The sequence below is a fragment of the Colletotrichum scovillei genome (assembly GCF_011075155.1).
Source record: "Colletotrichum scovillei strain TJNH1 chromosome Unknown Contig00001, whole genome shotgun sequence".
NCBI classification, from domain to species: Eukaryota; Fungi; Ascomycota; class Sordariomycetes; order Glomerellales; family Glomerellaceae; genus Colletotrichum; species Colletotrichum scovillei.
In genome coordinates, this window is record NW_023336259.1 from 2,491,195 (window position 1) to 2,508,521 (window position 17,327).

The 17,327-nt window shown below is 53.8% G+C and overlaps 2 protein-coding genes across 2 annotated transcripts; both read left to right on the forward strand.

Moving 5' to 3' along the window:
• The first annotated feature begins 1,169 nt into the window (after positions 1–1,169).
• HER10_EVM0002020 (cytidylyltransferase) lies at positions 1,170–4,083 on the forward strand. Its single transcript, XM_035471749.1, has 4 exons — positions 1,170–2,542; positions 2,649–2,999; positions 3,101–3,503; positions 3,594–4,083. Exons 1-4 carry the CDS (start codon positions 2,007–2,009, stop codon positions 3,729–3,731), a joined length of 1,428 nt encoding a protein of 475 aa, XP_035338040.1. The 5' UTR covers positions 1,170–2,006; the 3' UTR covers positions 3,732–4,083.
• A 7,942-nt stretch (positions 4,084–12,025) lies between these two features.
• On the forward strand, positions 12,026–16,705 carry HER10_EVM0009467 (uncharacterized protein). Its single transcript, XM_035478953.1, has 6 exons — positions 12,026–13,358; positions 13,415–13,440; positions 13,500–13,604; positions 13,661–14,825; positions 14,888–15,007; positions 15,148–16,705. The coding sequence occupies exons 1-6, from the start codon at positions 12,861–12,863 to the stop codon at positions 16,249–16,251; spliced, it is 3,018 nt and encodes a 1,005-aa protein (XP_035338747.1). The 5' UTR covers positions 12,026–12,860; the 3' UTR covers positions 16,252–16,705.
• Positions 16,706–17,327: the final 622 nt, after the last annotated feature.

Here is a 17,327-nt window from a genome sequence, read left to right on the forward strand (position 1 = left end):
GGTCGAACATGGAGACGCATTAACCATCTGCTGTTCAATATGATGTACAGACCTTGCTCGCATAGTTGCCCATTTCGATGCTTGGAGTAGTAAACATGGCGTTCTCGATGACTTACGATACCTACTACAACAATGGTGCTCCCGCCAGCAAAGGTTGGTTACATAAGGTAGGTCCTCAAAGGTTGCCAAATGCAACCCGGATCGATCCGAGGTTCAACCGAACCGCCACGTGTCGACTTGTCGCGTCTTTTTTGAACCTCCCATTTGGCAGGCGTGCAAGTGACAACTGGCAGCATTGGCTTCAGAAAAGGTACGTATTCTTTCGAGTCCCAGAACAGAGAGCTCCTTCTCCGTGAGTTCCCCCCTTCCTCCACATGAAAGAACCCACATCCTCCCCAACAGAAATCTCGTCATCCCTGCCGGGCAGAATTGACCCGCAAAAGCATTTTTTTGCGTCCATTTGGTATTCGACCATTGGCTCGTGTCAGCCAAGCCACGACGTCCTTTCTGGCTCCTCCCTCGACGTAATTGTGCAGTGCATAGCTCAGTTCAGCCACACAGCACGATGACGCCACTTCCTTGCACAACGCTGGCAATTACGACAGAATCCGCCTCCAAATCCAGCCAGACCAGCTGTGCAGGGGAGATGAGGGAGAAAGCACCAGCTGCACAAGCTTGGAGCCACAGCACAAGCCGCAAATTTCCCATCGGGGTGTTCTTGCTCTCCATCCCGTCACCTTCGACCCCCCTGCACCTACCTGTGCTGTGTACACTACCTATGGCATGCCCCATGCTCCTCTAACGAACAATGGACGCGGACAGGGAACAAATGCGTGCCCCGGAATTCTTTCAGAGCGTTGGAAATAGGAGGGGTGCATGCTAAGATAGTTCTGGGTTCTTTTTTGGTGCTGGAACACTGTGGCATGCTCGCATAGAAATTGTACCCGTGGTTTTGTGTATGGCCAAATCTCGATGAGCATCGTGGCATTTTCCCAAGTCGTGACACGCGACGGTGGTCTAGACTGAGTAGATACGAAGGAAGGACGCTATTCAATCAACCAAAGGATCCAAGCTCAAAATCACAAGTCAAAAACGAAGAAGCTCTTGTCTGATACCAGACAACCTACCCGCGCTTGACGAAGCTTCAATTCCTACCTACACCGCAGCAGTTCAGCTACTTGAATTGACACTCTCGATCCATCATCAATAACCAGCCAGGGCCAACCTTAAAAAAAAAAAGTTTCAATCCCGTGGTCCGCGTCCCGCCGACCGGACAAGACGCTCCTCCCCCCACTAGCTGCAGGTCTGCTTCCGTCGGGTATCATCATATGCGCATCTGTCTCCTCTTGACTTCGCAATCTCTCAATCACCCGAGCACCACCTCCTACTGGACTGGACTGGCCTTGCCATAACCGCGTAAGTGTACACCGACTACCAACTTAACGCCTTCCCTCCTCCTTCGTGTCCCATTGCCCTGTCCGTCAAGCATCGGGTATCCTGCAGCTCTGCTTCGTTGGCACTTTGCACCAAACAGAAGCCGTGTCTTAGTACTTCCCCCCCTTGCCCCGTCCCGTCTGTCTGTCCATGTAGTCTGTCCTGTCCTGTCACGTCCTCGCCTTTCCGTTTTTTACCCACGGCATCATAATCATCATCATCATTGCCTTACCCACCCCTCCTAACATTTCTAAACCAAGGCACGACACCCACACCTTTGGGAAATCTAGAAACCCAGCTCCAACTTCTTCCGAGCCGAGACACCTCCCAACCTGCAAATCCAACTTTCCCATACCCTACGACATAGTACGCCGATCTACAGGGAACACCTCGCTCGACCCATACAAACCCCCTTCCTTACCTAAGTCGCAACTAGCAAGTTCACGCGGGAGGACGCCAGAGGCCTGCTGCTTGACGACACATACTACCTCACCACCACCAGCACCAAGCAAAACCAGCTTCCTACCTCGCAACCTACCCCCTCACACACACTACGCACAAATAAAGACACCATGTCTTCTCCCTCAGGTTCCTCGGCAGCAGGCAAGCGGAAACGCACCAACGCGACAAACCCCACCAACATGCCCGACGTCGCCGACACAGTCGACGCCGCCCTCCAGGCATCGTCGCGAGATGCCTCGGGCGAGGAGGGTGACAGCACCGCTCCCGAGTCCGGCCGTATCGCCGGTCACCGCAAGAACGACTCCACATCCGCCGGCCACCCTCCTAAGAGGCAACGTGCCAACTCGGAGCGTTCTCACGAGACGAGCGCCAACAACCAGCAGACCGCCGCCGCGGCGCAGGACCACTCCCTCGATCCTGGTGAACCCAGCGACACCACCGAGGCCAGCGTCGACATTGCCGAGCGCGTCGGCCGCAAGACCAGCCGCAAGCAGGTCTCGATAAAGGAGGACGAGAAGGATGAGGCCATGCCGCCCCCGCCCACTGGCAAGCTCACACACCCCGTGGGCTTCAGAACCAACGATCCTCCCACTGGCCGGGCCGTCAGGGTGTACGCCGACGGAGTCTTTGATCTCTTCCATCTCGGGTAAGTCTGAACGATCGCGGAAGACAATGGAGCTCGCTTTCAATGCCCCCCCTCCCCCCCTTTGGCAAGGAACTTGATCATACTGACTCTCTTGCCCCTCTCGTAGTCACATGCGCCAGCTTGAGCAGGCAAAGAAGGCTTTCCCCGACACCTACCTCATCGTCGGCGTCACTGGTGACGCCGAGACACACAAGCGCAAGGGTCTGACGGTTCTCTCCGGCGCCGAGCGCGCAGAGACTGTCCGGCATTGTAAGTGGGTGGACGAGGTCATTGAGAGCTGTCCGTGGATCGTCACGCCCGACTTCCTCGACGAGCACAAGATCGACTACGTCGCCCACGATGACCTGCCCTACGGTGCCGACGAAGGCGACGACATCTACAGGCCCATCAAGGAGGCTGGAAAGTTCCTTGTTACCCAGCGCACGGAAGGTGTCAGCACGACCGGTATTATTACCAAGTATGTTCAAATTCCTCAGATTGTCTCTTCGTCTTTTTCGTCTCTATATTGCTGCTTGGATGTTATGGCTATGAACAACGACTAACCGCTGCCTTATCCAGGATCGTTCGCGATTACGAAAAGTACATTGCTCGTCAGTTCAAGCGCGGTACGTCACGCCAGGAGCTCAACGTCAGCTGGATCAAGAAGAACGAGCTCGACCTCAAGCGCCACGTCCAGGAGCTGCGCGATAATATCCGCACAAATTGGTCCACTACCGGCCAGGAGCTCTCTCGCGAGCTGCGCCAGTTCTGGCCCGCCTCCCGGCCGCAATCCCCCGCACCCTCCGCTCGCACCGCCTACATCCAGAACGGCGACCTCCTGGCCGCCGCAAACGCCAACGCGAGCAAGTCCCGCCTCAGCGTCGAGATACCGACCACGCCTGGTGGCACGCCCGCCGCGACGCAGTCCAATGACTTTATCACGGGTTACGCATTGGGTCTCGTCGGTGGCGTCCGTTCATGGGTACGTTCTACCTCATCTCCTTCTCCATTAGAAATGCCGCCACGAAGTACACTTCATTTCAGATACCCTAGCTGACAACGCCACGTACAGATGACCAAGAGCAAGCGAAGCGACCAAGATAGCCCCAGCCGTCGCAACAGCGACGACGAGTCAGAGAGCGACGGCAAGAGCCCCCGCGGCCGGGTCGTTCCTCAACAGTCTACCGCCGCCACGGCGAGCACCTCATAATCCACCGAGATCATACTCCCTCATACCTAATTACTATTGCACCGGGTGGGAGAGAAAGAAAGAGAGATTGGGAGGAAAACGAACGGACTTGGATGGTCTACACAAAAACGAAAGAGAATGATGCTGGAACACACGCGCCCACGCAACCCCACGTTTTGACTAACTACCTGCTGTTGTACTTATTATTGTTGGGCACTCTTCGTTGTCAAAAAAGGAAGAGAAATGGCGTTTTGAGAGTGTCTTGTTACGTTACCTTGAGAGGGCAAACTCTGTTGCAAAAGCCCTCTCTCTTTTGGTTATTTTATTGCATAGAGATCTGCTACTATCACCACATAGCTAACTTATCCTCCACGAAAAGAAAACCTCAAATTGTCGAAACTTGCTCATGAAACAGGCCGCGTGGTTATCTGTCCGGCTCTATCAAGTTAGCTGCCTAGATTGGGTAAGAGAAGTCGTGAACCGCAGAAAATCATGAGCCTGAGTGAAAAGACTGTCTGTTCAGAGACTTCGTTTCGGCCACCTAGATGGCTACCTAGGATAGGTACCTAAGGTATGTGCCTTGATGGGTCACCAAGTTACTGGTAGCTCCATACCCAAGCTGCTCAGGTCCCGAGTGGCCACATAGACTCGGTTGCACTCTTGAAGGAAGGGGGAAATGCGTGTCATACTCGCAAGGCAAGAGATTCGGGGTTCGCAAATCATCTCAACTTCTGGACCAGAGCTTCTGATGCCGGGATGGACCTGGCTCACAAAGCTACCTTGGGCCGTTGAGCTCCTTCCCGCTCCTACCCTTTTTTTTCCCCTCCCGCATACCTACTTACTTACTTACCTAGCAAAGGCCACCTCCTCACAGACGCGCACCCCACGAATCGGGGCGGTGACCGACACCTGCTCCGTGCTGTGCCAATGTGGTTTTACACTTTCTACTGGCCCCCAAGATTTAACCGCCGTGAACTTTTGACTACGTTCACATCACATACGGTGGTGATTTACATGATGTGACGAACATGATGTGACGACAATGAGATGATGCTATCACGCTTCTGCCTTACCACGGCGTCCTCGGCTTAGGGCCTTTCGTCACATCCGACATGCGTCTGCCTTGACGCCCGCGGGGCGCTGCCGGATCGTGGATTTTCTTTCAAGATGGGGAGGTGTGGGCGTGGTATGTAGCAATGCCGTCCTTGATCGTCTCACCACAAGGTAAACACAGTTGGGCAATAGTAGCATCCATACCAGCAGAGCTCCTTTGGGCTGATCAGTTGGGGGCGTGCCCATACTCACGGGATAGAGGTCTTTGTTTCAAGTAGACTGACGGGAGGCGTTGGCAGCCCGTTGACCCGTCATCTTTAGCGGATGGGCCCGTCCAGGCCGCTAGGCGCATCGTGAGGCTGAATATCCCCTGCGCCAAAATTCGTGCCAACGTTCATGGCGTTGAATGGCAGGATGTGACCCTCGTCTAAAGGTACGGTTCGTCGCATGATTCGCACTCGCGTGCTGCTAAAAAGCCAAGGGTATGGTTCGCCGGAGACCTACCTTCCTAGGTTGGAGCATCAAGTGTTCCGAGGTTCCCTTCGGGACATCATTATCCAGGTAGAGGACGGGTCAAGCACCCGGGCCGCGAAGTGGCGATAGTTGAGGAGTGTAGGTTGGCACGGTGTTCCATTTCCTTCACCCTCTGGTGACGGATCAAAGGTTCCAACGGCCTTCGCACTCGCACCCGAACCTAGCGGGCGGGCCTATCAGGGCCGGACGGGATGTGCGTTTCTCGGCCGCAAGCCAGGTCGCCCGTTCCAACTGCACGTCTCGCCAAGGAGCATGTTGGAAGCGGTAGAGGCCAAATGGTGAAAGCCTTCCTTGCCGATCACCGCCCACGGGGATGGTTCGGCAACGCTCCTTGCCGTTTACCCCCCATGGGACCAACCACTACCATGTCAAGCTCGACGTTCTTCCCCTCCAGTCCAGGCTCCAACCCCTCGTAGTGTCAATGATGGGAACAGGTCAAGGCCTTGCGGCCGTAGACGAAAGAGGCAATAGACTCGTGCATTTTCGAGGTCGAGAGCATCCCTTATTTTCGAACACGAGGTTTCAACATTGCGGTTTCGTTCAGCTCTCCGTTGGGGTCCTGTTTCGACATGAAGACATGGCGTAGATTCGCATAGTCACAAGGCTACTCGTTCCTTGCATCCCACATACCGATTCTTGACCTGACCAACTTTCGCCGCACTCCGACTCGAGCATGGTACCTGCATTGCTGCAGCTCGGGTCCGCGAGCAAAGAGCCTCCGCTACGGATCTTGAGAGCTGCTTCGACAGCTGATCCTTCGGATGTGTATGGCATCATGGGGTCCGCAGCTGTCAAGCAGGTACACTCAGCCGACGTTCGAATACGGGACATGGCGCATACTGTTACCTCCAGCGACAAGGCAGCAGCTTAGGACGCTGAGTGTTGTTGCCTCTGTAAGGGAAAAGACATGTCTTCAAGATGGAGTATGTCGGCTGCGCTAATTTTGGCGCCAGGCGCGTGGCTCGTTATGGATAAGTTTGGATCCGACGTGAAGAACCTGGAGACCGGTAGTTGAGCGATAGATGATAGGTTCCAGTATGAAGGTGGCGTCCTAGGGTTGGTGACTCTAGCCGCCCATGGTGGGTAATGGGGGCTGAGTCTGGCGATGTGATGGGATATGCGTGACGGGAAGGCCAAGCAGTAATCCGGTGGATAGAGGGAGTGCGGGTATCCAGAGCCGCGTCGCGTGTTACCCCACGCAGCAGGAGCGGCTTGGCTCCTTCACGGCCTTCCTACCGAGGCACTGCCTCAAGAATCTGGTGAGTGCATCTCGAAATCTGTCTTTGATCTCAGATGGAAGAAAAGGTGCCGGTAAAGGGCAAGAAATTCCAGGTTGTAGCCCACTCCTCGGATAGCAAGGCTACGGCCCGCAGGTAACACGCGCCATTGGTGGAAAGCTGTTGAAGGGATTTGTTAAGACCATGTGTTGAGCATGGCAAACACGCCTTAGTCCGCAGGAACACGAGGAATCCCTCGCTCCGGGCCGCTCGACAGGATCCTTCCAACGGCCGAACAACTGCAGTGCAATTCTCGTCAGCTGGAATACGGATTTTGTGAAGAGCACCCAAGGTTGTTCAGATGCATCGCCTGATCGATGTCGCCTTTACACAGTATTGAAACGGGAAAATTCTTGCTTTGCCAAGGGCTCGAACCGTGTAGAGTTGGTAAAAAACCCGGCTAGAGAAGGGCTCTGGAGAAACAAAGCGGTTGCCGATCAGACAACGGTGTGAATCTCTTTCTTCGGTTCCCTCGGCCGCTGAGTTGGACGGCCGCGTCGGGCGGTAAAGACATGCGCAGGCCAGTTGGACAGTCGGTCGTCGATTACGTGAAGCTGTTTGATGACTTGCAGCAAGGCAGTGTGAGTGAAGGACAGCACCACTGATAGCCTTGACAGTAGGTATGGTGCGATGAGTGTCCGTGGCTGATGCGGGTTGGCTGACATCCAACCGAGAGAAGAGCCGTGGTGTGGGTGTGTTGCTTCTACCAGAGCAAGAACGGGAGACGTGTCTGGTGAGGAGAGAACAGTCCGCGATCGTCGATCCTGGGGCTTGCTGGGCCGCCCTATGCCATGCAACAACCGTGGTGATGGGATGGGAAGAAATGCAATGCATCGTGGATCGGGCTATGTCGTGAACGCCTCAGGGCAAGGATGCCATGGTAGACTGTAGTGTGTCGTGCGACCAAACGGACACTGTAGTGGGCGTAATCAAGCCGTGCCAGATGGTTCGCAGTTGGGTTGGGAAGCGGTGCAATTCAATACTTTAGATGACAGTGGCAGAACCAACTGGTTGGATCAGGCTGCAGATGAGACCAGTGTGCAATGGCAGGGTACCAATTTGGATCCGGGCCGCCCATTTAGCTCGCTACCTGTTGTACGGAGTAGCATCCGGAGCTTAGAAATATCCAGGTGACAGATGGCAGCACTTGTTGGATTGTACCAAAAGAATTTCTCGACTGCAGAACGTTGCCGAGTAAGATGATTTGATGGTAATACCGGTACGTGACGAGACGTGATGGATCTTTTGCCCTCTTTGCAAAGCGGGGAGCCGTTGGTCCTGGCGCCCCCCTAGGTTCTCATGTCCAACATGGCTAAGCAGCTGTCGACAATAACAAAATGCAAAAATTTTCATCGGTGATGTAGATCGAAAACTGGATTCCGTCGACGGGCTGGTACATGATAGTGATGATGCGAATTTCAAGTATGGAGTCTTGGACTTGCATGGCAGAGGTCAATCCGGTTCGTTTCCGCGTTCATGCTGGATGTCTAGGTCAAACGAGGCTTGAACAAATGGGGTCGCCGCGGCCGTTGACAGCTTGATTTCTTTTTGGGACGAAGTTGGTGTGGTGAGACCCCTGTTCAAATGTCGTCGGTGTGATGGTCAGCCAACGGGATCAAGCCGGGAGACGGAAGTCGGCTGCTAAAAATACCACTGGGTTAAGCGCCGACCCTTGTCTCCCTTCCCCCCTCCCCTGCCTTCACATTGCCGGCCACCTTGAATCACGGAAACTCTGGCAAGCCGCAAGGCGACGATGAGCATCTTAGGTAATGAGCCTGGCAGGCACTTCCAGTGGGGACCAACTCAATTTTCACGGTCGCTGAGGTGATCCATTCCCGATCAATTCATTACCAAATGTCTGTGGAAGTGTAAGTGAAGGTTCCGCCAAATAGGCCAAGACCAAAGGTAGGGCAGTGTGCTGCAATGTCATGACTTAGACTTATACCGCCATTTAGGATGAACCGGGTACTTCCCGCGGGATTCTCTCCACCATGTTGAATTACATCTTGGCTGGATTATGGACGCGGCGCAGAGGTGATAGACATCGAGTCCCCTGGACAGAAAAAGTATGTAGGCAGTATACGATTGCGCCGTGAAGGAAATGTAACGGCGTGCAGGTCAAAGGGTCGTAGTAGGAATCCAGGCGCAGAGCGGCACAGAAAGCGTTGGATGAAGAAATCCGGCTCGATGTGGGCGTTGTGGACGGACGGACTGGTAAGGTACGGTAGTGGGCAATGATCAATGGCAAGGCATCAACAATAAGGTACCTACCCCATAGACCCAAAGAACCCAGAGACGTCCATGCCTGGGCCCCAGTTCCAACTGACAGATTGTCGGCCGCAATGCGCCTTCCTGGGATCGAAGGCGACGTTGACACCTTAGGACAAGGTGAGGTGCCTTACGTGCGAATTTACGTGCGGAACCCTAGCGCACGATGTTGGCAAGAGCGACAGGTCGAAGCTGCCTGTAATCGAGTCCGAGCCGCCCCAGTGAAGTCCGCGGGAGTTGGTGCCTTCCATTCGGAAAATCTGCGGTCCAGCCAACCTAAAGCACCTCAGCGGCGGTAAGGTGCGAACCTACGGAGTAGCAAGTACCTACCTACCCAAGGACCGGTAAGGTAGGAACAATGGACCAGAGTCACAACGGTCCGGTCGATCCTTCCTCTTCCCGTCCTCGACGTGACCTTTGATAGCTTTCGTCTCTCCACCATCCAACTCGCGACCGTCTGACAACCAACTAAAGCTTGGAAACTTGCGACCGCCACTCCGAAGCTTCTTTGCCAGTTCCCAGAGCTCATCGAGCTAGCTACCTTATTCTACCCATAGCTTGATTTTTGCTGCCCAAACATGGCCATCCTTTCTCCTATCTTTCCTGGCCTTGCCAATCGTACCTGCACTAGCAGAAGCGAACGTATCCCTCCCCCCTCCCGGAACCACCCCTCATCAGCCCATCGCTTCATCACCTCATACCTTAGCTCAGCTCCGAGATATCTCATGCAGCTTCAGCTACCTTTTCCGAATCCCAAGCTCGACAACAGTCCCAATCATGCGCCCGGGATATCGAATCCTGAAACGGACCCCATCCGCGCAAGAATCAAGATGCCCGCAACACCCCTCACCGGGAGCCAGCTCCGAGACTTAAGGTTTCGCCAGTATATTGCTCATCATCGGTCGGTCCGGCCCCCAACATGGGAAAAACAGACGCATCACATCTGTCCATCTGCCCCTGAATCCTGATCTTTTCCCCCGAAAGCTGATCTGCCCGAGACCTGTGGGTCTTTACAGGGCCGTCCTCCGTTGCGATCCGATGCACTTGCTGCCATGAAGCCGGTTCGGACCCCAACACTTGCGGGCATTCATATCGACGACGGCACTAGCCACGGAAGTACAGCAACTGAAACACTGAAGAATTTCTGCCCCGACGTCGCATCTCGCGCTGCCCGTTTGTTCATCCCTTGACAGTGACGGGGACCGCTGCCCCCAGCCCGCAACCGGGTCCCGTCCGTCCCTGCAGCCGGCCCAGGCCGTCGGTGTGACCCCCCATTGGGACATCTCCACCGCCCATGCCGACACTCGCCAAAAAGATCTTTGTGATTTTTTTTCTCCCTCGATAACGCACCCGAGATGCTGTGCAGCAACTTGGTCAACGTACGTACCAAGTAGCGTACCCAACTAGCACCTTCTTAGCGTGCCTATTGTCACCAACGCTTAATCCAAATTGTGGTATTGCTACCTAGGTTCTTCCATACAGACCTTACTTATCTTTGTCACACCACGTTGATTACTTGCTAACTTCGACTGTGCGCTCAATGTAGACATCGCTTTCGTTTCCAAGTTATTACAACAAACGACACATTTGGAAGCACAGAAACTTCATGTCACCAAAATAGGTCTCCAATGACTGGCAATTCGTCCCTCGGCACACCAATGAGGCGCTGGGCTGCGCCTAAGCCCCTGCCGTCCCCGCCGATTCGGGGCTATCCCTGTCCACCGCCCTACCTCTCCCATGTTTCTCAGCGGGCCGGCTGCTGCATGGCGTTCTCTTGGTGTTCACGTCAAAGATTGACAGCAGTCAGTTGCTCGGTCGCTCGCCGCCCTCACCTTGGGCGACCGATCCTGCTATTCATTACCCCACGACCATCGGCGAACCTTCCGATTATTGCTTCAATATGATCGGCCTGTTCCTCCGTGCCCGCAACTCGGAGTCTTTGACGATCTAACAAGGAAGCGTAAAATTTCAACCTCGGGAGCCCCTGAATCATGGCACAACGATGGTCAACTCCTTCAATTTACTTCACTAAGGATCCTCGGTCCTCGGCCAGCTTGGAATCGAGCTGTATACGCCAGTGTCTGTCGGGAACACGGCTTGTCAAATGGTTCCCTATGTTTGTCTGCATGAGCTATGCGTCAAAGGTTCAAAATAGACTGCAAGCACTCGGTCGCAAGTACAGGACCTATCTGTGCAGGAGCTGCTTATAGCCATCCTGGAGCCGACGGGTCACAAGACTTGTATGTATTCTCTGCCGTCACGGTGAGCAAAAGCGACCTCAATACGCAGTCAGACAGACGCGAGACACACAGCCAGTCAGAGGGTTCACGGCTCCATCTCTCCCACACAAATTGTGTAACTCGCACGCCAGTTGGCTGCTGCCTTCGCTGCCCTCCGTTACATCTCCCGCTGTTTGCTGAACTGGATCTTGGGATGGATGCCCTGCAAAGTCAAAATCCAAAAAGGGCAAGCCAGTCTAGCAGGGGTGTTGACAGGGCAGCCGACTCATGCATGTACAGCAATGACAACGGTTTACTTTACGGTCGGGAGACTGCGCCTCATTTCGTCTGACATTTTTTCCTCTCTCGCAGAATGCTCACTGTCTGTACAGCATTTCCCCCAGAAAAGACGCACTCACAGCCACTACTTTCCCACCACGGACGCTAGCGGCCGCTACTGTGGGAAACGGAATGACCGCGCTCCATTTGGCGCCGCTCTTTCTCTCGTATCTACACAGTGACGCCATTACCGCATGTTGCTATTCCTCATTGAGACCTCCGCGCTGTCTCCCGTTGAAATGGCGGCCTTGTTATGCAGTACAGGCATTTCCCATACACTGCGTAGGCAGGGTCAATAAGTCAGTCAGCGACAAGACGGGATATCTGTCTACATCCAAGGGGAAATGAAGACAAGACGTCTTGTCTGCCAGAAGTGTGGGTTTCTTGGGGTCTCGCCGATATGCGACTCGGTCGATCTGGTTCAGATCTTAGACATGAGAGGAGAGACACAGACGCACACGAACGAGACGAGACGGAGAGCCAGAGTCAAAATGGAAACATGACCGTCCACCTCGTCATCAACCGCGGCTACTATACATGGCCGCGGCTTTTCTTTGGGATGTGGCAGAGATCCCAGACGCGCTCATTCCGTGACATCGCGGCAATTTCATACCAAACTTGGGGAGAGACGCTGCGTGGGACCATGGGATGGGGTCCCGTCTGCCAGCCTGAGAGGGCTGAGTCGTATGACAGGCATCTGGTAACTCTACCAATCAACCCGAGGCCAAAGACAGTGGTGGGTGACCGAACCCCAGCTCGGCCGATACCCTTCGAAGGAGTGCCTTGCATTTTTTTCGAGCAACCTCCATGTCCCTCCTTGTCCAACACCCTTGACTACCCATGTACATACACACAGCTGACAGGGGAAGCGAGGCCTCTAAGAAGAACAGCCTCCTTGAAGAGCTGACAGTTTCCTTCTTTACTCGCACTTCGCAAGACTTGCGTCTGCCTCCTCTCAATATAGCAATGTCTCCAACAAGCGGCAGCGGCAACAGCACCACTATCTTTGTCTCTTCTCTTCGTTCAGTTCCATTGCATATCGACTCCGCTTAGAACCAACTGCTCTCTGCATCTCACCTCGACCCCCAGCCTGTTGTTGGACAGGCTGACAGTCTCCAAGAACCGCCCCCCTACCTTACCTAGGTCTTTTGCCTTGCCTTGTCTTGCCTTACCGTACCTTACCTTATCTTACTGTCTTCCATCCACCCCAGTTTAGTCCTTCATTCTACACCGACACCCCCTTCTTGGACCCTGACTGTCCCCCAACTCACACTGCGCGTCTTCATGTTTGGGGGTTGCTTCCAACTACACTCACTCGACTTCAGTCTATTCCGAGGAGAGCATTCAGCCGGGCTGTGCCTTACTAACTTTGGCTGCGTTGCTTCCTCTGCATTTCCCTCTCTGGGTGCAACCATTCTGCATCTCGGTCTTCTACACTTCCCTTTTGGGAACCTTAAACCATGGCCAGCCTCCAAGATATCATGAACGTGGACGAGGACCAACTCGAATCCCACACTATTAAGAACGACCAGGTCCCGGCTCCATCAGGCAGACATCATCAACCCTACTTGGCACCAAGCGCAGTTTACAACACAGGCTATGCGACTGGCGGAGATCAAGCAGACCGTTCAAGCACACCACAAGGCACGAAGCGAAGCTCATCCTCCCGCACCTCCAAGTCGAACACCACAGGCTCGTCATCTTCATCTGCTCGACCAGTCAACACCCGTCGAAGGAGCAACGTCAGCACCGATTCCATGGAGCAAACAAACTACGGATACGGCCACGCGGGGCCCTCGGGCGGCGGCCTTGATCCCTCTGGCCAGCCCATGAGACCTTTTGGCAGCGTGCCACCTGGAGGGGAAGTTCCTGTCAAGTTGACTCCCATTACCGGTCGTGTCAGTAGGGCGAAAAAGGGTATGAAGGTTCATACATGCGACCTCTGTCGTCCTCCCAAGGTACGCCAGCATGATTTCGTAAAAGTCCGTTCGAGGAATTCGCTGACTTGAATTAGACGTTCACACGCGCTGAGCATCTAAGGTATGCTTCATGCAATAACTTCCCACCGCGGTGCTTCGACTGACAAAATTTGATACCAGACGACACCAGCTTAGCCACGAAACTCCGCAATATGGGTGCTCAATTCCCGGTTGCGATAGGGCTTTCCACCGCAAGGATTTACTTGAGCGTCATCAGCAACGACAGTGAGTTTGGTATCCTCATCTTTCGATTCTAGCAGGATCCACTGACTCGTAGTAAGTGAGCTCGAGGGCGACAAGGCATCGAGAAGCAGAGGAGGGAGTCAAAGTCGCCGGACCTCGGCCGCCTCTTTGGATGCAGGAGTCCGAGGCATGGGATTACAACCTCCCTTGCTTGGATACCCTACGAGTGCAACAACACCGATCCACGGCCTCCCAATGACATCGAGTATGTCACACCCTGGTACATATCAGTCCATGAGCGCGCCAGATGTTAGCAAGTCCATGTCTCCCCACCTAGGGAACGAGAGCTATCGCTCTTCGTCCGGTGGTCCTGGTTACGGTGGAGGCTATTCTCTGTCCGGCCAATCCTCGCAGCAACCCATGCTTCAGCCTTCAAATGGCGATTTCAACACCCCGCCCTCGTTTTCCTCCATCGATTACCAGCCTCGCACAACTCCTGAATACCCTCCGCTGTATCTTCAGACTTCGGGACTGGAACTGCAAACACCCGAACTTTCACACGCTCAGGATCCCATGGGATGGCCTTCTTCGGCTTCCGACAGCACTTATTCAACGCCTTCCGATAATTCGCGACGCGCATTCTGGCCGACGGCGGCGCCAGATTGGCAAAATAACCTCCTTTCGCCATGCCCAACAGGTGGCTACGAGACCATAGGAGCTACCGGCCCTATGCTCTACCATTACTCGACCTCCCCCCAGCTCAACACTCCACAGGTGTACCCGATGCTCGGCACTTCCATATCTACCTACTCTGACGAGCAGACATTCCGTGACCCTCAGCAACAGCCACGGTTCCCCAATACTGTTCGTAGCCTGACCCCGCCGGTGACATCGGCATCGGCTCAAAGTTGTGAAACTCTAGTCACCCCGTCGACGGCACTACCATCGGACCGGATGATGAACTCATATGCCTGTTTGGGCCGTAAGGAGGTGGCGTCGGGCCTCCTGGCGGCCCCGGCCCTGATGCAGGGCTCCTTGCCTATGTCTATCTGCAGAGCCATTCCCGGCTACCTCGATGTCTACTGGGAAAAGTTTCACCCACATTTCCCAATCGTACACCGAAGGACTTTCGAGGCCGCGGCGGAGCAGTTTGAAGTGCTTCGTTGTGCCATGGCTGCAGTGGCGACTCAATATCTGAGTGGTAAGGAGGATCGCATCAGGGGGGATCAGCTGCATGAATATGCCTGGCAACAATCCAAATACGTAAGTTGACACGACCATACTCTATAATGAAAGTGACTTTGCTGACATTCCGGGAGGAACAGATCCCACAGTGGGATGTGCCTGTCATGCAAGCGATTCTGCTATGTGAGTACTTCGCGCGGTTCCGCGGCCGGAGAGCAGCCATCAGGCCATCGAAACTATTCGAATCCGTTTACGTGCGGGTAAGTTCTCATTTGCATTTCATTCTGACACGTTTGTTCTACCTCATTTCTTCTAGCTTTAGTCTCTTTTACTGTGTGAACCTCTCTTTCAGTCTTTTGGATCTCTCATCTCAGCAACAAGTTCTAAACCTCCATTCCAGGTATACGACCAGGCAGACAAAAAGGTCATATTTGGCCCCGTGCCTCGGACCGGAACAAATACCGTTAGATGGCACACTTGGCTCGATGCAGAGGCTCGTCGTCGCCTTCTGTCGGCGTGCTTCGTCTTGGATATCCACAGCTCGGTTTACCTGGATCAGCCAAGAGTCCGCAACTTCGACACCACAACCGACGGCATGCCACCCAACATCCCACTCACTGGTCCAGCTCAGGATCTCTGGGATGCACCTAGTGCCGATGCATGGGCGGCGATGGTCTCGTCCAAGAGAGTTTCCCTGGATAACCAGACGCTTCTGTCTTTGATCAATCCAGACACCTTGTCGAGAAGCATAGTCGACGCACACGCCCCTTTCGACCGCGCAGTGATTCTGGCCTTTGAGGTACTTTTGCTCCCTCATCGTGGAGAAGCGGCGCAATTTTCTTCGTCTTCGACAGAAATACTGGAGCCACAGACTTTCCGCATGGCCAACATATTCTCGGATTGCCCCAAGGCCAACACCTACCTGGCTCTTCACCACACTCCTCTTCATGATTTACTGGCAGTTTCAGGCGACAGTTGGATCTTCAGCCACAAGGTCCTCCAGCCTAAACAGTTCGACGAGCACAAGAAGCGGCTCAGGGAGTGGTCCGACTCGGGCAGCGCTGCCGTCGCGTTGGTCTTTGCCTGTCGGGCTCTTCGCGCCTTCACCGACCACGGCAACTCTGAAGAAGACTCTGATGACGAAGATGACATGGATACTCGAGAGGCCGGCCGACCCCGGATGTGGAAGGACATTTCGGATTACTGGGGCATGTACGTTTGCGCCCTCATTTGCTGGGCCAATGGGCACCGCATCAACGGTGGCGAAGCAAGTCGCGGCGATTCAGACAACGACGACGAGGCGCTTCAATGGATTCGCACTATTGCGAGCATGGGCGCTAAGAACGCCATGGAAACACCCTTGAAGAAGGAGGCCACGATGGTCGTGGCTCTTGTGAGAAGATGGCTCGAGGTGGATTGCCTCGGCAACAGAAGCCGACTCTATGTCGATGCAGTCGGCGTGCTGAGTAAGTTGGCCGAGGGTTGCACCTGGAAGTGGTTTTAGATGGAGATGATTGCGTGGTTGGTGGTGGCGGGTGGCAGCATTTTCCCCTTTTCGACATTTGGCATCAGCATTGCATACTTCACTTCGACTTTTCCTACCATTTTTTCCAGAAGTTTTTTCTACATTTCCATTTTCATCTTTTTGCTTTTTTCGTTTCTTTGGCATGGCACACAGCACATTCAAGAGCAACTTGGCCAGAGGATCATAATACCTATTTGCATTGTACACTTACGACATTTATGACGGGAGGAAGAAAGCAGGTCCAGAAGAAATAGCATTTACGGGAGGACACCAGATAGAGAAATGTAGAGACGGTCTTTTCCTTTTCGCTCATATTCTGTTTTTCGGTTCTTTGCGAGTATATGGAGGAGGATGTAAACATTGATGAGTGCTCCATGATTTATAGTGGTCGTAATTCTGAGCAGAACCACTTAGTATATATGTATCAAGACGATGAGAATTTGCCATTCACTTCCGAACACTATGATATCACGTATTAAATGAGTGGAGCCAAATAATGAATACACGACTCTAAGATGTGAGATTCGTGGAGTGTTTACCTCAGGTACAGACCTGGTTACTCCCAGAGGAGGATGACCTTTAAGCCCCGATAATTCGAACGTGGCAGTGGTCTACTTGTTCTTTAGGCCATCCTCCGCTTTGTATGTGAGGATCTAGTAGTATGGCCAAACCCCTTGCCCCCTTGTCCCTACCTGGGGGTTTGACTTTTTTTTGGGAATAGTTAGCTGGCAAATTGAGCATGGTATCTGACGCTTTGGATGCAGAGTGGTAAGACTATCTGATGAGGTTCCCTTTGACATACTCGTCGGAGTCGTCGTGGTTGCTCGTAGTCAACTGGCTAGCTCTCGCGACGTTTTCATGGCGTTCTTCTTTGTTCTGACTCTTGAGTAGGATTCAGTTGTTTGATGACGTGAAATCGCTCTCGCCGCAGCTATCAGCGAGCGGTCTACTCCGCTTCGTTTGAGTGAACCTCTTGATCATGGATGCGCGGTTCTTGTATCAATCACACGATCGAACCGGACAAGAGAAGAGGCTTGAGTTCTGTAGAAGGATGT